The sequence below is a fragment of the Zingiber officinale genome, chromosome 8B, assembly GCF_018446385.1.
Source record: "Zingiber officinale cultivar Zhangliang chromosome 8B, Zo_v1.1, whole genome shotgun sequence".
Taxonomy (NCBI): Eukaryota; Viridiplantae; Streptophyta; class Magnoliopsida; order Zingiberales; family Zingiberaceae; genus Zingiber; species Zingiber officinale.
In genome coordinates this window covers 59,179,224-59,202,872 of record NC_056001.1, presented here as the reverse complement: position 1 = coordinate 59,202,872, position 23,649 = coordinate 59,179,224, and the positions used below count along the sequence as shown (strand labels likewise).

The window sequence follows — 23,649 nt, the reverse complement described above, 5'->3', positions numbered from 1 at the left end:
CTGTTCCTATAAAAAATAAATGATAATTAGATAAATTACTATGCATTAAGAAGTTGCATAAAAAAAATTATATGTGGAAATAAACCCTTTTTTTTTTAATGTAGGGACTGAGGAAGAATAGTTTGTTGTAGAAAGCTTTGAGCAATTGTCTCATAATTCAAGCATTTACTATATGGTTAAAATAATATTATATGATCTAGTATTTACAATCTAGTGGTTATAACTACTGTATTTTGCCACATATTTTATTTGGTTCAAGTGCACTTAAATATGATCAAAGATCAACTCTTACTGTCACTTGAGGGGATTCAAATGGTGCAAATAGCCTCTGATAAAATCCAAGATAAAACAGACTTTCGAATTGATCCGACTCTTTCTTCGGATCCACACCCGCGAGAGTTTCGTACATTATTTGAAAAACAAACTAGACAATTGAATTCCCCTTTAAGGGATTAGGAAAAAAAAATATCAAACCACAAAAAGGGATTTCAGCACGTTTCTCAATTGCAGCTAAGTTGGAATGGAAGGTCACATGGATTGTTCGGCCTCTGGGCCTTCTCATGGGCCCAGCCTATCAACTGTTTTGTCATATGAGATTTCTGAAAGTTCTATAACAAAAATAAATCATAATCTTTCTCCTTTCATTCTCTGTGAGTTGAATCACGAAATAAATATCATCTACACTGAATAAAACGCCACGAGGAAATGCTATATTAGTTTCTATTTATCCAAACAGAAGAGTAAAAGTTTTTACATATCATTTTCCTATGGAGATATTCTTTTGCTTTTCCACAAATTAATTCAAACATGTAATCTGGTGGCTCCTACCTACAGAATCACTTCTAGTTTACACTTGCGTCGTGATGGAAGGCTGAAACAAAGACAAAGGCAGTGGGCTTACTTGAAAGAAGCAATGACATGATGGCTCAGTGGTCCTCCACTGATCTCGAGCTTCTCCGCAAACAAACGATATAAAATGCAGTTCCTAACTGTAAAAGCATGGAGTTTTGCTAGCAGCAGTGTTTTTACCACCAGATCGATCAGTTCATCCAGGTAAAAATTTTGCAGTTTAACTCATTAAGATTACTGATGAGCACTAAAAGTCTAAATCCATGAAGCTTCGGGAGAAGTAGTGTTTTCAAAACGGACCGACCAAAACTGCCGACTGATTACAGATAAACCACATTCAAATATGATTGGTCCAGTCGAAAAAAGCGACTGCACACGGCTAAATAAAAGAGAGGATGGGAGAAGATCATATAGTTAATAATTGAGATGGACCACTACAACAAGTACCAAGAAAAACAGAGGGACGGGGTAGCCGACGAGGAGTATGTTGTTGGTTTGGACAAGCTACTCTATCATACCTCCTGTTGTTTTCATGGCAATGAATTTTTGGCGAGACAGGGAAAGGAATCGAGGTCCAAGGATAAGGTATGAGGTGAGAAGGTGGGAGAATTAACATAGCATTATTGATTGATTTTTGTTTTTTTTTTTTGGAAAAACTAGAGGCGCACTGATATAATCTAGGCATTGAATTTCAAGGAATAGAAAAGAGATTTCTTATCTTCATGCTGCATGTTCTATGGTGAATGTTGGTAGCATCCTGCATTTGATAAGGAAAAAAGGTTAAGAATAATTCTCTAGAAAGGTGAAAAATGAACAGGGAATGTTTAAATTTTCAAACCACCAAATCTTTAATGAATACTCACTATCGTTGTAGCAAAGGTCACATAGATCCTGTCAGATTTAAAGAACCCAATCCAGTGGTGATGGTCCCCTCCGAGTCATGTCCAAGTTCTGAGCATCCGGCAATTTATGTGGATGAACTGATGAGCATCCAACTTACATAATTATTGTCGTCAACCTCTCTTTTTTTCCTTTTCATGCTCCAAGTTATGATATACGAGAAGACCATTACTTTCAGTAAATAGTAAGTAGAAGAACAAAGCACTATTTTCTAATAATTCGAGGATGGAAAGCAAATTGCTTATGAAAATGATAGGTAGAGTGAGTGCATGGTATGTATTGCAAGGAAAACAGAAGTAGATAATTTGCTAATCATTACTTCAACAGATGATAGAAATATGTTTTCTACTCTAGATGCTCTCTGATGTCAGGAGAAAATAGATTTAAAAACAAAGGGACAACCGTAGCCACAGTGGATTTTTTAATTCTCAAGTCATAAGAAGAACAATCTAAATAAGAAAGGAGAGCAATGAAGATGCAGAAACTCGTTCATGAAATATCCCTGCTCAAGTCCAAACGCATTCATAATGACAAAGCGTTTTAAAACTCGGACCAGAGGTTGAATCAACTGGAGTACCACTATTAAGCGCGATTGGATTGGCTTCTGGTTAGCTAGTCTGTCAAATCTAATTGTAACATACTGGTTTGAGAGTATAACATAGACTCTGAACTTAGTCAACATTAATGATGAAACATACCATCAAATGAGATCTTGAATTGAGCATACAATTTTTTCAGTTGAAATATAAGTTACTGCCGCTAAGGCCCTGTTTGTGATAAGAAAACTTTTCAAATTTTCATATTCAGGAAAAAGGAAATGTTGAGAAATAAAAAATATTTAAGTTTTCAAATCTTCAAATTTTAAAAAAAAACATGCTGGGTAAATCAAATCAATAAATCAAATATTGATTTTATGAACTTGACACTATCAAATATTTGATTACTGAGAAAACAACATATAACAAGAGCATATTCTGGAGAAAAGAAAATTGTATAGTTTTTATTGATTAAGCATTCTGTTTTTTTTTTATTTTGATAATGCCGCCATTAAACAAATAACTATAATTTAAAATGAAAACGTTATATCTATAAAAAAAAATAATATTTAAATTTTTTATCCTTTTTACATATGCAGATTCAGTGAATCCAGTTTCCTAAACATATAATTAACTCTTGATAATTAATAATAGATGGCAAACAAAAAATTCTTATAAAAAATAGAAAATAAAAATATCATTGTCAATATCTATAAGAACTTATTTTACTTTAACTTGGCAGTTATATTTTTTACTTTTGACAGTTATTATTTATCTTTCTGTTTTTTTATCAAAACTAAATCTATTTTTTTATAAAAGAAAAACTTTAGTTTACTTGTTGGAAAGGTCTTGCCACCGGCAGGATTGACTAAAATATATTAAAAGAATAGGAATAGTGGATGCAGAACATAATAATTGACATAATCTATTAAGGATCAGAAGGTGAGGCAGGATATGGGAAGCTCACCTGTGGGCCTTCTGCTCTACATCATTGCCACGTGTGGGCTTTGTCATTTAAAAGCCTCAGCTGACTTAGACTTCTGTACCTCTCCATGTGAAGATTGGCTTCCTGGTGCATGCATCAGCTGTTTTGCCCAGAAACATAAATAAAATATTCATGATGAACTGTCAAATGTTAAGCAAAACTGTCACAAAGAAGTGAGAAAATTTAGATTTATTCCGTGAGATTTGACTGTTTCTCAGTTTGATCCTTAAACTGGTAGGTACTATAGTTTACTTCTTATTCTGAAGTTCTACTTTCAACCTCTCATCTCTAGCACTTCAACTGGACAAAATCCAGGAAGCCGATTCCAAATAGCTGATAGTAATGCGCGCTCTATGATTCAGTGTTGTTGTTATTGCGTTTTAGCTTCACCTTAACATTTTCTTCCAGATTTTTTGTTCAGACAAAAAATTTAAACAAAAAACTTCATATATTATAATCTTCTCTAACTACAAAAAGGTGGTCATTTTATCCAGATTTCTAGTAGAACAAGAGAACACGGTGAAAAAGAGACCCGACAATAAATTCAAGAACTAAATTGAAATAAAACATGGGTGCAGCCCCTCCGTGCAGTGCTCCATGATGAGTGTTCAGGTGCACCCATTCCTGGTTACCAAGTGCATCCATTTTATCATACCAGATGCACCCGTTTTATCATACTATGTGCAATACTTAAGGGTGCACTAGTTTTTCAATTTCAGGTGCTCCCATTTTTCTTCAATAACAGATGCAGTTGTTTTCAATGCCAGTGAATCCAGTCTTCAACCATAGGAGCTGCACTTATGTTAGTTTTGTTCCTAAATTGATAGAAAATCAGGATCCAACCAAATAGATTAAAACAACTTCACATGAAAACTAAAATCCGTCCTCAATGCATCCTAAATTTGTGTCCCAATGATTTGTTTAAGTATGTCTGAATTTTTGAGGCTGTGCTAGTAGTTTGTGGGAGGTTGAGAAGCAACCTAGTAAGCATTATCACGCTGCTAATAGTATAATACTACAAGCTGGCAATCATTTATTACTATGACAAGTGGGAACAGATGAACCAAGATATAGTTATGAACATATACAAATGACACACGCTTATATGAAAATGAGATTAAAAAAAAAATACAGGTATAATTTTTTAGAATAGAAAAATAAAATTTGATAATACATATCTTGTATGAATAAATTCCATTCTTCATTATCATATAGTTAAAAGCAGCCTAGAGAATAGTTAAAAGCATATTATATAAAGCCTACTTCATTGGCATTGGCCATTCAAAGGGAAAGCTTGAAGAGTCATCAGATACACTCACCAATCATAGATATCTCCCCTCTGCAATCTTCTGAAACCACTCCCAGTTCAATCACTTCCGTCCTCACTCCGCCCATCCCTCTACTTTCTGAGCTCTAATCAGCCTTTGCAGAGTGATAGTAGAATTACCAATGGATTTGGACTACGGAACAAATGCCCAGATGGATTTGGAGAGGGTGATGATGGAGAAGCTAAGGGAATTCTCACAAACACCGGTCCTGCACTCCCATCCACTCGGCTACTCCGGCGCCCTCCCCCCAGAGCTCCTCAACACTGGAGGGGCCTCTTCTTCAGAGATGCAGATGCTGCTGAGCTCTCCGGCGGGCGGCCTCTGCGAAAGGCCATCCGTGGCAGACATGAGGGAGATGATATTCCGCATGGCCGCGCTGCAGCCCATCCAAATCGATCCCGAGTCAGTGAAGCCGCCGAAGCGGCGGAACGTGAGGATATCGAAGGACCCGCAGAGCGTGGCCGCCCGCCACCGGCGGGAGCGGATCAGCGAGCGGATAAGGATCCTGCAGCAGCTGGTGCCCGGGGGGACCAAGATGGACACGGCGTCGATGCTGGACGAGGCCATCCACTACATGAAGTTCCTGAAGAGCCAGGTGCAGTCGCTGGAGCAGGCGGCAGCCACCAGCCGCTCCACCGGGCCTGTCGCCGCCACATGCTTCCCTAGTGGAGGATCACCCCACGGGAGCTACGCCTGCTTCGAGGCCCCGGATTTGGGAGCCCAATACCTCCTGAATAATTTCTCCGATATTTGCTGAGCTTCATGTGCAATTGATTGCATATATACACTAATGTTCTAGTTAAATTTTCAAACTTGACGACCATGCTTTATAATATCAATCATCTCTTCTCGATCAACAATGAATGAACTCCATGCTTTAGCTTATTGCCCACAAGATCAGCAATAACCTAATGATTTCTGTATGTTGATTTCTAATGATTGAAGGAGTGATTGGTCTACAACCTGCCAACATACGGATCTTTTCACTGCGCATGCATGTGAAAGGCGTAGTAGCTGCTTAAGTTGCTGTTGCAAAAGCGCAAGGTGCACATTGCATGACAAGAACTTGCGTAAATCATTGAGCTTAATTTTTCTTTATGATTGATCCAAGAATGATACTTGGGTAGATCGTGCCAGGGTTGACTTTGGCGCTGACATAATTCTTCAGCTGACTGAACAGGGTCGGTCGTACATGTAGTTGTCAGGCCATCATGTAGAACAAATACTTCCACAAGAGATGAAACATTACGCATCCAGCATGCAACTAATAGATGGTCAAAAGCGAGGCAAAATTTATTGTTTATGAATAGACTGTCGATTGCTTTTCCTACTAACCTGCGCCTTAGAACTACCAGGAAATGATCGGAAATGTCAGCTTTGTGTTGCATGTTCTTCACTCTAATCGGTGGGTGGTGCAACGCCTCCTGATGCGGGCCTGAAGATTTAACAAAAGATTAACTATTCTAGTAGCTCCCGTGACATAAGACACAAAGCTTACAGGCCAACAAAAACTCTGAATGCATCGTAGATTCCCCATTGTTTTCCTGTAAGAATCCCAATCATAATGACGTGAATAAGAAGACCTCGGTATAGTTCCGGAAAAGATGGTGTGTTGGCTAGGTGGCGTCGAGATTGACCGCGAGAAGACTCCAAGCAGGAGGGGCCTAGTGCCGTGATCAAGCCTACGTATCAAAGAGAAAAACTGAAAGAAGAAAACATCGGAAACCGGATCAGGGAGGGGTCCCGGCGCAGACACTCCAACGCTCAAGTTAAACAAAGTGGAGGAAGAAATGAAGAACAAAAATGGAATAGAGAACTCTGATAGCGAAGCTTACCCGTGGCTGAAGGTGGAGACCCCTTATATACTGTTGTTTTCTCTCTATATGAATATCAATGCATTTTCGAAATAAGACCAACCAATCTGACACACCACAGTCTTTCCTAAAATAAACCCACCACTTCTGTGCTTTACAAGGTAGAAGCTTCCGCCATATAGATGGCCCAGGATATATTTCCTTGATTCTCTGACAACGGTTACACAAAACGCCAAAAAGGAATATTAGTCCGTTGGACTGATGAGCCATAAATACGCTTTGATGGTAGGTCAATCGAGTTCCCTCAAACGTCCAATCAGACCTCGTTCTCAGATAGAGTCCGGGTCGGTTAAGGAATGTTGACCATCTCGAGGACTCGACCTCTTTGAGAACTCAACATCCGCTCGGACAAGAAATCCGGGTCAAATAAGGAACGTGGACCATCTAGAGGACTCGTCATCCGCTCAGAAAGGGAGTCCGCCCGAGTCGTTCGTCTAGAATATCAAGTCAGACCGAGAGGACTCGGTTCTAATTAGAACGACACAGGATTCCATTGAGCAAGGGGGACTAGGGATTCGATCGAACAAAAGGTTTGATCAGCTGGACTATTCGGCCAAGCCACGTGACCATGCTAGCCCCGAGTGTTAACCTCTCCTTGACTTTGACTGCTACATCAGCTAACTTTCTTGACTTCAACCCCAATTTCTGGACCTACCTTATTCGTCGTATCACAAGTCTCCCCTTCAAGTCTAGTTGAAGGAGGCTACAAGCTCGACTAACTAGACATTTATGTCTTTTTGTGTTTCTCACTTCTCGATCGGATGCTCAATCCCGAATTAGTCTGCTTGAGCTGACGTCATTCTCCCACCGTCATACTTGTACCTCGAAAATAGGACACGTCACTTATAATTAATGCTTAGTGCAACAAGCAAATCTTTTGACCATAATAATGATTACTATCTCTCATCCTTAATAAATGCGGGTTATATCTCTCTGTCACATGGCGAGTGCATGTGGAAAGAATATCTTAAGTGACAGGTTGCTATAAGGGTTTGATGCGACAGACGATCATTCAAATTCAACGGCCCTGATTCTCCCTCTCTCTCCTGCTTCCTACGAGCGGACGACCCTGGTGGAGCATTACTAGGGTTTTTAAGATTTTGAATGTTCCCTTCAACCCCTATCTGTTTTTCATTCTCCTCCGACTTCTTCTTTAACCCTTCTCGCTGTCGCCTATGATTGCTTAGGGTTTCCTCTCTCCATCGTAAGTTTATTTTTCAAACCTCCTCTGCTTCCTTCTTTCGTTTTTCATTGCCATCGTTCCTCCTTCTGTCGTCCTTGGCCTTTAGTATACTTCGACCATCTTAGACTTTAATGACGGGGAGGTGGACCAGAGTCGCCTTACCTATCACCTCCCCTACAACCACCATATCATTATACTTTCAGGCCACGATCATCCCAACCTTCCTCTAGCCGGCTACATTACCCTCTTTAAGACCATTTTCTGGCCGGTCTTCACTTTCCGTTGCACCCATTCTTTTCCGAAGTTTCTCGCAACTTTCACATTCCCCTCCAACAGTTAGCCTCCAACTCCATTAAGTAATTATGCGGGGTCATTATTCCCTTCCGCTTATACCACGTCCCTTTGCACCCCCCACATCTTTCACTATTTTTATTATCCCAAGAAATCTGAACCGGACATCTTTCTTCTCTAAGCCCAAACGGAACCCGTCTTTTTTGATAAAATGTCCTCTTCCAATAAACATTGAAAATCTCATTACTTTTATCTCCGACCAGTTCCTCCTGTATCTTTTCCGATTAGCTGGTAAATGGACTACCTCCTGCGCCCGAGTTGGCTGATTACCATTGGGATCCCTGTATGCCACCGCCTCGGAGACTCTATCTAGTCTAAAATTTAATATCCACAAGAGAGAGTCTTCTACATTTTCACGCTAAGTCCTATTCGAGCTAGATTGCCCTATAGCTATGGTAAGAAATTCGACTCCCCTTTGATGTTATATCTAACTAATTTCCTTTTCTCGTTTTGCAGCAAGAACCATATGGAAAGCATGTCCGGCCGAGTCCACAAAATTGGACGATGACGAGATAAATCAACATGCAAAAGCCGAGCAGGCTTGTTGTGACGCGTTACCTATCAGCTCAACCGAGGAGCCAACCGACGAGGAGGCTGCCAGTAGGGCCACAGGCAGTGATGCGGTGGCCAACATTGAAGAACTGCAGCCACTCAGCCTTCCATGGTTCCTGACCAGGTCCCTTCCGAGTCCACCACATCTGACGCACCTCTGCATTTTCGTCACAAAAGGCGTCGACCGAATACGCTTGCATCCCTGGCTTTAACCACCACACCTCTACCTCGTCCACTCTCTGAGCGAGGGGAGAGATCGGCTCCTGCTAGACACGAGGCCAACTTTCAGGCCCTGAAAAGTCAACGCCATACTGAGAGGGCACCATACTGAGGTTGCCCTCTCAGAACTAGCTATGACTAGCCCCTCCAAGCCCCTTTCACCTCAACATACAATCAAGATAAAGGGTCAGCTAGCTCAGGTATGGGCAGACACAGCCAAGCGCATGCCAAAGAAAGTGACTGACCGCTTATTTCAGGACATCACAAGGTGAGTTTTCTCTATCACATGGATATCACATTTCCATTCTTTGAATCTTGTTTTAACTTCTTTCTTTGGTCAGTTTTGGGTGATGGACTTGCCCATGCGCCAAAAGATGGTAGAGATAAGCCACACTTACTAAACCCTGAGAAGTTCTGTGAGAGAAGCAGGGACTTTCCGAGCCCCCTCTGAGCAGCTCCAAGAGGAAGTGACTCATCTAAAGAAAGAGCTAGAGAGTCAAAACGAGCTACTACTAAGGTCGAGAAGGTCCTTATTGAAGAAAAGGAAAGAAGACTCGTTCAAGCAACCTCCATGGAAAAACTTCAAAAACGACACCAGACCGCCGAGTCCCACCTCCAGTCTGAGAACGCCCGGAAAGTAAGGGTCATATCAAACTTTGACCAGAAAAATACAGAAGCTAGAGCCCTCTCTTCGAAGTTAAAAGAGACAGAGGCAACCCATGCGTCTGAGAGGCCGCCAAAGCAACCGAGCTAATCGTGAAGGACTTGTAGCTCAGGGAAAAGTAGCAGGCCTTAGATAACAAAGATCTTGAGCTGGAGGCGCTAAATGCCGAGCTGGCTAACTACAAGGCGAGAGAAGCCGAGCAACTTTAAGGCCTACAAGGTGAATTATTTGCGCTCCCGGGAATTCAATCTTCTCCTCGGCCGACAAACTTCAAAAATGTTTGGTTACAGAGCGGAGGGGGCCATAAAGCAACTTAGAGAAGTCGGTCATCTCACTGTGGACCTTCCCTTGAATTTTATCAGAGATCTTAGAGGATGTTCCGGATGATGCTTTCCCGAACTTTGCTTAGACTTTGTTTAGTGTTCTTAGAAAATTTCTCCCTTCGGGGGTTGTATTCCCCAAGCACAGTAAACACTTACACTATTTTGTCGTAACTATCTTTTATTGCCTTTTGGCACTTGTATTCTTCTGTTTATGTTGTGATGAGCTATATGCCTGAATTTATGCGAGTAGCGCTTAAACAGATGTCGCACAACCAAGCATCGCCCCGACCGATCAGAAAACTTTTGCTTTAGTGGGTACGTACAACTCTTGGCAAGGCGGCTATTCACTGACCTCCTCTTCATGGTCTTACTAGGGGCTTATTGATGAAATATTGACCAAGTGAAAAATAAATAGATAATCATCGAGCATTTTGACTTAATTGATTATCCAGCCAATCAGTTCAGTGGTACTGAGAGAGCGGCTAAATCGAGCTAAGCGAGCCGCTAAAGTGTGTTGAGTGAACGGCTGAATCGTACTAGGCGAGCGGTTGAATCATGCTGATAGAGCAGCTGAATCACGCCAAGCAAGCGGCTACATGATTTCTCTGCAAATGTACGGAGGACCCCACCCATAACTCGGCGCTAGGTTGCAGGAGTTGGGAATTGAACCCTCAACCGGCTGGTCGAAAAGCACGAGGAAAGCTGCTTATAACTCAGTGCTAAGACTCGAGAGTTTGACATTGAACCTCTAACCGGATGGTCGGATGGTCAAAGGACATGAGGAAACTCGCTTATAACTCGGCGCAGAGGCACAAGAATCTGGAGTTGAACCTCCAACTAGATGGTCAAAGGGCACGGGGAAACCCGCTTATAACTCAGTGCTAAGGCTCAAAAGTCTGGAATTGAACCTCCAATCGGATGATCGAAGAGCACGGGGAAACCCGCTTATAACTCGACGCTAAGGTTCGAGAGTCTAGAATTAAACCTCCGATCAAATGGCCGAAGGGCACAGGAAGACCTGCTTATAACTTGGCACTCAGGCCCAAGAATCTAGAATTAAACTTCTGACCAAATGGTCGAAGGGCACGGGGAAACCCATTTATAACTCGACGTTAAGGCTAGAGAGTCTAGAATTAAACCTCCAACTGGATGGTCGAAGGGCATGGAAAACCCCGCTTATAACTTAGCACTCATACCCAAGAATATGGAATTAAAACTCCAACCGGATAGTTGAAGGGCACGGGGAAATCTGCTTATAATTCGACGCTAAGGCTCGAGAGTCTGGAATTAAACCTCTAACCGAATAGTTGAAGGGCATGGGAAAACCAACTTATAACTTGGCACCCATGCCCTACAGTTTGAAATTAAACCTCCGATCAGATGGTCGAAAGGTGAGAAAACCTGCTTATAACTCAGCGCTAAGGCACGAGAGTTTGGAATTAAACCTCCGACCCGATGGTTGAAGGAAACGGGAAAATTTGCTTATAATTTGGTGCTAAGGCACGAGAGTCTGGAATTAAACCTCCCACCGAATGGTCAAAGTACACGAGGTAACCCAGGCACGAAAGTCTGGAATTAAACCTCCGACCGGATAGCCAAAGGGCACGGGAAAATCCGCTTATAACTCGGCGCTAAGTCTCGAGAGTCTGGAGTAGAACCTCTTGAGCTAAATTTACGTGAATATTCAACATGATATATAAACGCATTACAAGTGTACTCTTAGATCTGATAGGGATGGAGAGGATTTGCACTCCACGGCCAATCCAAGTTTTTCCCTTCAACGCCTTAAAGATAGTAGGAGCTCGATGCAAGCTTTTGCACCACCTTGTATGGTCCATACATTGCGGCTCCATCTTGCTAACATCCCCAACCAGCTTGATCAGCTTCCAAACTAGGTCGCTCACTTGAAAGAATCGTAGGATGGCCCTCCGAGTGTAATTTTGCTTCATTCACTGCCGATATTGTAAGATATGACAAATAAAATAATAAGTGTTATTGGAGAAATAATCTTATTGGATTTTTCAAAGAATTTTAAAAAAATTTCAGAATTTAAACGAAGTCCGTATGACCAGTTTAAATAAGGGGATGAATTGATTAAGCCCATAGAAGACCTGTTTAGAATACTCAATTAAAGTGGGAGTTGATTGAGAAATTAACTTAGGATTTAATTAAGTTAAACCTAAGTATATAAGCCAATTATTCCCTTCTTTTCTCCCCTCACTCGCGACTTCTCTCCTCTCCCCGATTCCTCTGTTCACTGCATCTCCACCAACACCATTCGTGTCAGCGTCGTGCGACCACCGACAGCCGAGTCTCTCCTTCCCCTCCGTACATCGTCGGAATCCATCCGTCTATCTTCCATCTTAGGGCGTCAACCCCCGTTTGCGCAAGCAGATCTTCGACCGAAAGGGGGAAAACCTGAGCCCTATTCCCAATCTGCGTCTCTTCTCCTGTTTCCGATCTCCTCTCCACATCAGCAGCGTAGATGCACACCTAGCTATGCCATTCGTGGTCGATCTCCTTCATCCCATGCCCTATTTTCTCTGATTCATCATCGCGAGGCAGTAGCCTTTCGATCGTTGACGTTGTGACTTCTTCACCAGGGTGGTTCCGCAGCCGGTGCCACCAGCTGCAAAAGTGGTTAGTGTCATGGTTACCACAGGTGATTAGCCATCCTTCTTCCCCCTTCCATAGTCGGGGGCAGATCTGATGTCACCGTACCCTAGTTCTGGCCCGGCAGCAGCTACCTTGCTGTCACCTTGGAGGTAATCAACTAACCCTAATAAATTATTTGGGTGATTGATTCATCATTAATGTTGATTTGTGGTTATTTGATTTGGAGGGTAACACCTTCACATAGCTTTAGCTATCTCTGTGTGTGGGTGATCCACAGCTCCAGCCGCAGATTTTTCAGCAGCAATTATTCCAGCCGCAAGTCAACAATAGAGCGCACTGAATTGGGTAAGTTGTGGTTTGATTCGTACATGAATGTAGATTCAGATTGGAATGGTGTAGTTGTTGGGATCAGTGAATCTAATCTTAATTATGGAGTTAACTGGTTGTTATGGATAGTAAGTTGATAATGGAGTTAACTGGTTGTTATGGATAGTAAGTTGATATTGATTAGTGTAAAGGATGAATGATTTAGTTGTGGATTAATTGATTTGAATTGAGCTACAGATTGGGTTGTGGAATGATAAGAGTTTATGAATTGAGTTAAACCTGACAGGATTAATGAAATTGGTTAACTGTCATATTTGGGGTTAATAATTGAACTGGAATTAATGTATGGATTCCTAATTAGGTTAGGGTTAAGTTAGCTATTTGGTTCATGATGGATTTAACTAACCAGTTCATATTTGACCTAGTTATATCATATATTATGTGATTTGCAGGATTTTGATTCGTAACTAGCGTCTCGATGTGCTATTGTTTAGCACGATCGACACATAAAAGCGGATATTTCTTCCTTGGCCTCTTTAGTTCTTTGAACTTAATGCATGATTGTTTTGTTTGATGGATTAGGCTCCTTTACCTTAAATCTATTTGTTTGATATTCTACTTGAGACTTATTTGTTTGACCTTAGAGATAATCTAGTTATTTCCTATATAGTCTTAGCTTTTGAATATCTATACTCTGTTGTGTATATACATATAAAATATGTATTGTAAGGGATGTCTTGTTGACTGAGTTAACATGTTGATTATACTTATGTTGAGTGTATACATATTTAGTATGTGCTATAGGAGTTACCTTGTTGACTATCCATTCGTATATTGGGTGAGTCACGTGTCTATATAACTATTGGATTATACCTATGTAGTTGTGTGTACATATGTCTGATGTGTACTATTGAAGAAATCATGTTGATAGTGCCTATGTTGGTGATCTTATGTGGCTGGTGTGATATTGGAGGTATCATGTTAATTATACCTACGTTGTAGGGTGCATACGTGTATGTTGTGTACATGTCTAGTGTTGCTACTTGTTATGTTTGTTGTTTAGTAGACATCAATTGGATCTACCCATACCTATAAATATAGGTGTTAGATGGATCATTGTACTGGAGGTATTTATGATGATTGGGAGGCTGCTTTGATGATGATTGGGAGGCTGCTTTGATGATGATCGTGTCGGTGGCATAATTACTACATCATGTTCATCATTGCACTGCATGTTAACGGCCATTTGCTCCCTTGTGGTATGAGCTAATCGCCAGTCATATATATGCATGTTGATGACCACTTGCTCCCCTTTGGTATGAGCTAGTCATCAGACATGTTAGCTGCCCATTCGGCCACTGTGGGAGAGTGATAGCTAGGAGTGGAGCTAGTCTTGCCATGCTCACTTGGCCGCTCAATGTTATACTCTGTCCGCCTCGACCACTCGAAAGTAGTGGGTCTTGAGGGTACAGTAGTCAAGGAGCCAGAGATGTGAGTAGTCAGGATCCCTGATGCTATGTAGCTAGATGGCTACTTAGCGAACTATCTGCCTCAGCCACTCTATTGTGGTATCTGGAGGGTAGTACAATTGTTAGGGACCCAAGCCTCTCGGCCATAGAAGGGTCGTGGTGTCTTGAGGGGTGGCGAGGATGACCATGTAGCATGCATGCGCATTTGTATATGATGTGCGGTGCATCTGTGGAGATATATCTGCATACATATCTTGTAGTTACTAGCTACATGTGATTGTGATATGCTACACTTGTTTGAGCTATGATTGTTGTATACGATTATAACGCTTCATACGTATCATTTATTATACATGTATATGCTATCGATTATATTGCTCAGGTGTTACGAGCAGGTCTGTTGCTGATCCCCGGTGAGTTTACTGATCATTATACCGTATGAGTCGATTCCAATTTGGATATATGTATTCATTATGTCATTTACGATCATGATCTTATACGTTAGATCTAGATTGGGTATGTGTATTTATTATGTCAGTTATGTTTAGATGCATTGATTTTTTGTCAGTGTAATCATGTTCTTATTTCCCTACTAAGACTGTATACTTTGATCTCCATGTTTTATATAGACCATGCACTATCTTGTCTATTACCTGCTGAGTGACCCGCACTCACCACCGTATTTGTGTATTGTCTTTTTTCTTAGGTAGCAGGTAAATGATTATGGAGTCGCTTGGAGTATCCTGTCTGTCGATCACACGTCACATCAGAAGACGGTCTTTATTTCGCTTTTATTTTGTTACATATTTTTCTTATGGTATTGACATTGTATTGGTGTTTAGCCATGTGGCTACTTTATCGTTTTGGTATTCGGTTGTGTTTAAGCCGTGTCGGCACGTATTGTATCTTTTTTTATTTATGTGGCTTTCATATGTCTTCCGCTGTGTTTTGGTACAGTCGTATGGGTTGCTTATTATACAATTGTGCGGTTATGTTATTTCTATTCCAGCTATGTGGGTTGTGTATATAACTGTGTGGTTGTGTATGTTTCAACCGTGTGGGATGTTGATAGCTTGTGAGTAGCCTTATGACATTGTATATATTCATTTGTCACTATTACAAGGAGATGTTATCCATTTGTCCAATAGAGACTCCTCTGGGACGTGACAAATATGCTACCAACCAGTCGAGCAGCGACTTTATCTCTGATCTCGTCTATCAGATCGAGCTCCATAAGGCGCCGACCTAAGTTGTCTTCATCATACAATTGCCTCCAATCGGACTCAAAGCCGACATCCGCAAGGACGACTAATTCTCCACCATAAACAAGATGAAAAGGGGTTATACCTGTAACTTCTCAAGGCGTAATGTGATAAAACCACAACACACTAGACAGTTCATCTACCCAACTTCCTCCAACATTATCTAACTTAGTTTTGAAGCCTCTGATGATCTCCTTGTTGGTGACTTCCGCTTGGCCATTGCTTTGAGGGTACGTCACGGAAGTAAAAGCTTGCAAGATACTGTAACTTGAGCACCACTCCCAGATTTTATCACCTCGGAATTGTCTTCCATTGTCCGAAATGAGCTTGTGAGGAATTTCGTACCGACATATGATGTTTTGCCACATAAACTTGATAACCATTCGCTCAGTTATCTTTGTCAGAGCCTTAGCTTAAACCCACTTAGAAAAATAATCAACTGCTACCAAAAGGAATCTCTTCTAAGCGGGTGTCATCAGGAAGGGTCCTACAATATCCATTCCTATTGGTCGAACGGGGCTGACATAATGGAGGTCTTCAGCAATTCTGTGGAGTGGTGCGGAATGTTCTAGTGTTTTTGGCACGATCAACAAATGACTATTAACCAAGCTGAGTCGGCTTGCAGAGTGGGCCAAAAATACCCGGCTAGCAAAATCTTCCAAGCAAGCGACCGACCTCCCGAGTGGCTTCCACAGAACCTTGATGAACCTCTTGTAAAATGTATTACACATCATCTGTCTCGATGCATTTGAGCAAAGGGTGACAGAAAGTCCTTTTGTACAAGTGATCTCCAACCAATGTAAATCGTTAGGACTTTTTCTTGATCATACGTGCTTATTCAGGTTGGCTGGTAAACTTCCTTGTTGGAGAAACGAAATTAACGACACTCTCCAGTCGCTCTGTAATTCTAGCTCGACTTGTCATTCGATGTGAGCTATCAACAATGTTTGCTCCATAGGTTTGTCCAAAGTCCAAAGGATTAAGGAGCCAGCTAGCTTGGCTAACTCGTCCGCCTTTTAATTTTCCGCTTGGGGGATTTTCTATAAGGTCACTTCTTGAAATCCTGCTTTTAATTTCTCAAAGGCCTTCGCGTAAAACCTTAGTCGTTCACTGTTGATCTCAAAGTTACCTGACAACTGCTGAGTCGCCAACTAGGAATCTGACTAGATTAGGACTCGATGGGTTTCCACATGCTTTACAGCTTACAGGCCGACTATCAGTGCTTCATACTCCGCTTCATTATTAGTGGCTCGATAGTCCAACTGAATGGACAACTGCAGTCTGTCTTTACGGGTGATATTATAAGAATTCCGCCCTCGCTACCTTGTCGAGTGGACGACCCAACCACAGATTTTTTTAAGTTTCTTCTGGTTCCAGACTTTGTATTTCAGTCACAAAATCGACTAAGACATGAGTTTTGATGGACATTCGGAGTTGATACTTTATGTCATTCGCTCAGCTTCGTGGTTCACTTGATCAATCTTTCCAAAACTTCCAGGTTGATGAGCACTTGGCCCAGGGTACTATTGGTTAATACTATAATTGGATGAGAGAGAAAATAGGATCGTAACATCTAAGCGGCTAAAATTAGCCCATAGACCAACTTCTCAAGAGCGGTATAGCGGCATTCAGTATCTTTCAATAAATGGCTTAAAAAATACACAGGTTGTTGTTCCTTGCCCTCTTGCGGTACTAACACCGACTCGACGACACTTTTAGTGGCGGATAAGTGCACCCACTATGGGTTTAACAAGTATAGGCAATGCGACCAAGTAATCCTCCAGTCCCTCCCGCGCTTTATCACACTCAACATCCCACTGGAACTTGGTAGCCCGACGGAGTATTTTAAAGAAGGGTAGGCTCCAATTGGACTATCTCGAAATGAGACGGGACACTGTCGTGATCCATTTGGTCAGTCATTGCGCTTCCTTCAGATTGCGCAAGGGAGTCATGTCCCGGAAAGCATGTACCTTGCTCAGGTCAGCCTCGATCCCCCGCTCTGTCACTATGTAGCCAAGGAAACGCCCGCTCTTGGCCCCGAACAAACATTTGCTTGGGTTGAGCTTGAGTCCATACTCCCGCAATGTTTAGCAAGTTTCGTCGATGTCTGCAAATAAACTGTCCGCTAGGAGGGACTTGATCAAGATGTCATCTACGTACACCTTTATGTTTTTTCCGATCTGGATCCAGAACACTTTGTTCATAAGTCGTTGGTAAGTAACTCCTACATTCTTTAGTCCGAACGGCATAACATTATAGCAATAGGTTCCTTTTGCAGTAATGAAACTTTCTCCTTATGGTAGCCCTGATACGGGTCTAGCATGTATATCAACTCATAGCTGGAGGTCGAGTCCACCACTTGGTCGATGCGTGGATAATAATCTTTCGGACATATTTTGTTCAGATCCCTGAAGTCTACGCAAATGCGTCATTTGTACCCGGATTTACATACCAGGACTATGTTGTCCAACTAGGTCGGGAATTGCACCTCCCGAACGTGCCCAACCTCGAGCAATTTATCAACTTCCGCTCAGCTTCAAAATCTCTCTTCCTTTGCTTGACAGACTGAGCATCCTGGAGGACATGGAGCACATGTTCCATGACGCTTGGCGAGATATCGGTGATCTCCCGAAGTGTCCAAGTGAACACGTCATTGTTACGCGTTAGACACGCGACAGATCAACCTTGACCTCTGGGGTCAGGTCAGTCGCTATTTGAGTGGTGGCCTTCGGTCGGTCTAGATGGATCTACACCTCTTCCTTCTCTTCATAAACTAGTGGTGGGGGCGATTTATGAATGGCATTGACTTCCGCTCGCTGGATCTTCAGAGTTGCGCGAGCTTCAGTCTTAATCATATCTACATAACACTTACATGCTATCAGTTGGTCTCCTCTTACTTTGCCCACCTAGTCTTCCATCGAGAACTTGATCTTTTGGCAGAACGTGGAGATGACCGCTCGAAACTCATTCAACGTCGATCAACCTAAAATCACGTTGTAGGCCGAGAGAGTAGCCACCACAATGAAGGTCGAACGACAAGTCCTCATTAGGGGCTCCTCCCCCAAAGAGATAGTCAATCGAATTTGTCTGATCGACTGCATTTCATTGTCGATGAATCCATATAGGGGCGTTGTCATGGCTACACTCTTATCTATTTGCAACTGCTTGAATGTCCTCTTGAAGATGATGTTAACAGAACTTCACGTGACCACAAAGGTATGATGTATATTATAGTTAACTATAACAACCTTAATGATCAAGGTATCATTGTGCGATACTTCCACCCCTTCTAAGTTCTTGGGACCGAAGTTGATTTTCGACCCCCGTGCATGCTCTCGGCTACACCCAACCGTGTGAATTTCCGGTCGGCGAGCGTGTGACTTTCTAGCTCGATTAGAATCTCCGTCGGTAGGGCCGCCAACTATCATACCTATATCACCCGAACGGCATTGCTGCGATTTTCTTCTTGCCGAGTCGAGGGACGCTCAGGCATGACTCGGGCAAGAGCTGGAACTCGGTTGTCTCGTTGCTAGGGTACTTGCTGGTTTCGATCAGCATTCCCCAGGCCTCGCCCTAGGGTTCGTTCGGTCGTTGATAGCAATGATTGTTCGGAGACGGCGATCGATGGTGGAAACCTTGGCTAGCCACTCAACGCATCCCCTGATTGTATCTATAATACTCCTAAGTGCTATGAGTCCCCGTCTGATGGTAAGTGCAGAAAGGTTGGACCCATTGGCGGGGCTTGGCGAACGAGGTCCGAACGACCTCCACATTCTGAATGATGTGCGACCTCTGCTCGTGAGGACACGGCTAGGGACCCGCTCAGGGTCCTTTGTGCGGATAAGGAGGGAGAAGAGGGGGCTCTAAGGCAAAGACAGGAGTAGGCGTAGCTACCTCCTTCCGAGCAAACTGAGTTTCCTCCATGTTAATGTACTTTGTCACCCTTCCCAACATGTGATCGAAATCTATGGGAGGCTTCTTTATTAGGGACCGGAAGAAGTCTCCATCTGTGAGCTCTTGGGAAAAAGCGCTCACCAAAATCTCTAGAGTAGTCAAAGGGACATCCATAACTACTTGGTTGAACCGTTTGATGTATGCCCTCAGCGCCTCCTTGGCCCCTGCTTGAGGGAAAATAAACTTAGCATGATCTTATGGTATCGACGACTATTGGCGAAGTGGTGGAACTTGAAGCAGCACATGGAGTCAGCCGAAAGGTTGAACCATCTTTATGTCGAGCCCAAGAGATTAGTCAAGAACACTCGGCATTTGACATCATCCGTGTATTAGTGGAAGATGGCTGCATTTTCGAACTTGAGTAGATGGTCCTCCGGGTCAGTCGTGCCTCTATACTCTCCAATTGCAAGGGGTCGGAAATGAGGCAACAGCTTATCCTCCAATATTTCCAAAGAGAACAGTATACTCAACCGTTCAAGGGAGCCACTAGGGATTGGCGTCTTCCCTTTTTGCGAATCCCGAGCGAATGCATCCCTTGAAGATGATCCCGGTGGCCTCTCCACTCGACCCATATCATCAAAGGGCATGCGGAATAACACCCTATTATATGCAATCGGAGATGGGGGCACGGAAGGACAATCGATCGACTGTGCAAGAACCTGATTAAAATCGGCTGGAGGAGGGACCAGTGGAAACTATATTGGTCCTTCCACCCTAGTCCTCCGCTCGGTGTGAGGTCCTATCACCAAGAATGTTGGGTCGTTTGGCAAAGGGTGTCCAGGAGCTTGTTGTTGTTGCGCTATCTTTTGTGCCTAGGTATCCACGAGCAAATTCAGGTCCTCTAACGACAAGGTAATTGTTGTGAATCGTCCAACTCCTTCCATCTTCATATTTTAGAAACAGACAGTTTTCCATAGAAGACGCCAAATTTGATCCTGTCTGAAGGCGGGGGCAATGGCTCGCTGGGTAGGTGGCGTGAGGTTGACTGCGAGAAGGCTCCGAGCAGGATGGGACCTGATGCCACAATCGAGCCTGCGTGTCAAAGAGAAAAGCTGGAAGAAGAAAACGTCAATAACCGGGCCAAGGAGGGGGTCTTCGGTGCAGACATTCAGACGGTCAAGTCGGACAATGGACGAGGAAGAAATGAAGAACAAAAATGACGAATAGTGAACTCCGATAGCAAAGCTTACCTGTGCATGTAAGTGGAGACCCCTTATATATTGATGTTTTCTCTTTGCACGAATATCAATGCATTTCTGAAATAAGACCAACCAATCTGACACACCGCAGTCTTTCTAAAATAGACTCACCACTTCTGTGCTTTGCAGGGTAAAAGCTTCCGCCGTACAGATGGCGCGGGACATATTCCCTTGATTCTTTGACAACAATTACATAAAATGTCAAAAAAGAATATTAATCCGTTAGACTGATAAGCCATTAATATACTTTGATGGTAGGCCAACTGAGTCCCCTCTAATATCCATCGAACCTCATTCTCGAACGGAGTTCGGGTCGGCTAAGGAATGTTGACCATCTCGAGGACTAGACCTCTTTGAAGACTTGGCATCCGCTCGAATACGAAATCCGGGTCGGATAAGAAATGTTGGTCATACGGAGGACTCGGCCTCTTTGAGGACTCGGCATCCGCTCGGACAAAGAGTCCGGCCGAGCCGTTCGTCTTATATATTCAATCAGACCAAGAGGACTCGATTCTGACTAGGACGGCTCAGGATTCCATTGAGCCAGGGGGACTCGAGATCCAATCGGACAAAAGGTCCGATCGGCTGGACTATTCAGCCGAGTCACGTGACCATGCTAGTCCTGAGTGTTGACCTCTCCTTGACTTTGACTGTCACATCAGTCAATTTTCTTGACTTCAATCCTAACTTCAAGGACCCTATCTTATTCACTGTATCAAGAACTGAACTTAGTTCCTTAATGTGCCGAATAGTATATCAAAGAGAAACTGCAGCATCATGCACAGAACTCTCGTATCGATGAGACATTTGGGAGGCTCGAAAAGAACAATTCATTGAAGGATATTTTTTGGTCTTCCATTGTAAGAAGACATCGGTTATAACAGCAAAAATATGAGCAAAAAAGTGACAGGAGTTACCTCGAGAAGATTATGAGAAAACAGGAACATGAACTAGTTAGCAACTGCAAACAAGGCAAAGACCAAATAAAGATTGAGCTAAAAGTCAAAACAAGACAGAAGTCAAATCAAATTTAATAGTCTAGCTAAAAGTTACATGAAAGGATAAAAAGTAGAGCTATAATGATTTTGGAATTTAAATTTTTCTTATAGTGAATTTCCATCCAGGTCTGACCTTGTGAATTTCATTGAGTATCTAGTTTGTTTAAGAGAATAAGAATGCAACAGATTAAGCTTCTCAAGGGGAATAAAACAGATTAAGCTTCTCAACATTACTAAGGTTTTCAAGATTTCATAAAACATGAAAGAGGCTGGTCGAGTGTGTATGCAACAAAGATGATTTTCATAGTCAAGAAGAAAGATCTAAGATTAATTAAACACTGTGAGTACATACATTATCAAAGAAGATTGAAAACCATATCAATATATGTAAAGGATGTGTGTATTTTATATGACAAAAAAAGATTGTTGGAAATGAATCAAGCGTGCTTACAAGGAATTTGACGTCCTCATAGTGGAACTAGTCCTTTATGAAGTCTGCAATTTGAATGCAACAGCAAACAAATCTGCAGTTGAAGGTATGATTTCTTAGCTGAAAGCAAACGTACCCTGGAAGAGCTTCTGATGCAACAAACTTAGGTAGTCCATCTCTCAAACCTTTAGCAAACCCTGGTTGAGTTTGGATCCTGATCTTCACTGCCTCCATGGGGAAAAGGGCAGCATTAACAATTATTTCAGCAGAAGCAGATCCCACAAGATAAATGACAGTTTTATAGTTTTATACTTGGATGCATGCTCTGGTCCAGCAAACTCCGAGTATAACTTCTTGAAGAACTCATAAAATTCAAATTTGAAAAAGCCTCTAAAGCCTTGCTCATTTAACCAAACCGTAAACCATGCAGAGATATTCTTGTACTTTTCTGGGTCAATCTGAATTTCACAAAGGAAAACGAAAATGTCAATGCAGTTTGCTGCTGATCAAGAATACTAGTAAAAGTTGTTTTATCTTAAAAAAAAAAATCTACAAATCTAACAAAGTACTAAAATTTTATTCAGGAAACAGAGAATGAATATAAATAAATAAAGCTGATGAAAATGAAGCAAACAAAACTAATGCTAACCATTTTGGCAAAACGAAGAATGCAGTAAGTTTGCATCAAATTCCAATATAAAACTTGCAATAATGGCAACTCGAAGCCAAGAATCACGAATTTGATGAACAGCCAAGTGGCATCTTTAAGGAAGAAGGCTCTGGCTTTTTCATGCTAACTGGACTCAAATGATGAAAGAAGTAGAGTATACCCTCAGAAAACTGTGTCCTCTCAAAAATTTCTTTAGAAATTACTCCGTTTCCAGGCATTTCATATTGCAGACCTAAATATGCGCAGAAAAAGCATCGCGATCAAACAGAGTAGACTCAAGATGCAAACGTTGCTTCATTCGAACTGGTTTTTATCTTGATCTACAAGTTCCATCCAAATTTAACTGGAAATTCAAAAGAAAGCACGAAGACCGTGAATTGATTCGGGCTGTAGTTACCACCAGCCAATCTTAAATCGCCGCCTCGTCATCCCACCAAATTGCATAAACACTGATTAGACAATTGAAGGAACCCTAGCCCCAATAGAAACCCCACGCAATCAAAAATTCTAGAGCCTCACCAGCGTAGTGCAGGTGACGAGGTCGAGCGGGGTGACGGCCATATGGTTATGGCCGTAATTGGTGCTGCCGCCCAATCTAAAGGCGAAGGCATTTCGTTTTTCCTAGGCTCCCTCGGCGACTCCAAGAAGAACAAACCGCAGATGGAATTTCTACCTGAAATCCACGTTCATCTGGACCGAATCAGAGGGAAAATCTCCAGCTTCGGAGCCTCTCCTAGGCCAGTGACATGGCGGAGGAGACGGAGAAGAGGAAGCCATGGAGGAGCGAGCTGCAGACAGATCCTCCGGAGTCTCCCATGGACGGATCCTGAACCAGGAGTAACGTTCCTGGATTCGATGGGATCGTCCGACCGACGACGGAACTCTCGTCGGCGACGGCCACCGCGGTGCGCTTGTGTTCTTGGGAGCTTGTGGGCGACGACGCCCATGCGGCCATGCCAC

The 23,649-nt window shown here is 42.5% G+C and overlaps 1 protein-coding gene and 2 long non-coding RNA genes across 11 annotated transcripts; 2 read left to right on the top strand and 1 right to left on the bottom strand.

Annotated features, from left to right (window-relative positions):
- Window positions 1–703: 703 nt before the first annotated feature.
- LOC122017978 lies at window positions 704–23,649 on the bottom strand. 9 transcript variants are annotated; one of them, XR_006121507.1, is made up of 6 exons: window positions 22,669–23,649; window positions 22,041–22,477; window positions 21,509–21,552; window positions 1,713–3,370; window positions 902–1,606; window positions 704–828 (listed from the first exon to the last, which is right to left on the bottom strand). It is a non-coding gene; the product is annotated as an uncharacterized LOC122017978 (long non-coding RNA). The 9 variants fall into 9 exon arrangements; XR_006121509.1 differs by lacking the exon at window positions 704–828 and having other exon boundaries at window positions 1,480–1,606; window positions 1,713–1,889; window positions 3,253–3,370; XR_006121508.1 differs by lacking the exon at window positions 704–828 and having other exon boundaries at window positions 1,480–1,606; window positions 1,713–1,880; window positions 3,253–3,370.
- On the top strand, window positions 4,376–5,568 carry LOC122017977 (transcription factor HEC2-like). The gene has a single exon (XM_042575710.1). It carries the CDS (start codon window positions 4,720–4,722, stop codon window positions 5,353–5,355), a length of 636 nt encoding a protein of 211 aa, XP_042431644.1. The 5' UTR covers window positions 4,376–4,719; the 3' UTR covers window positions 5,356–5,568.
- LOC122017979 lies at window positions 12,234–15,019 on the top strand. Its single transcript, XR_006121515.1, has 3 exons — window positions 12,234–12,529; window positions 12,607–12,725; window positions 14,883–15,019. It is a non-coding gene; the product is annotated as an uncharacterized LOC122017979 (long non-coding RNA).

What these genes read in the sequence shown, in the direction of transcription:
- LOC122017977 (XM_042575710.1), top strand. Translation starts at nt 4,720, where the DNA reads ATGGATTTGGACTACGGAACAAATGCCCAGATGGATTTGGAGAGGGTG.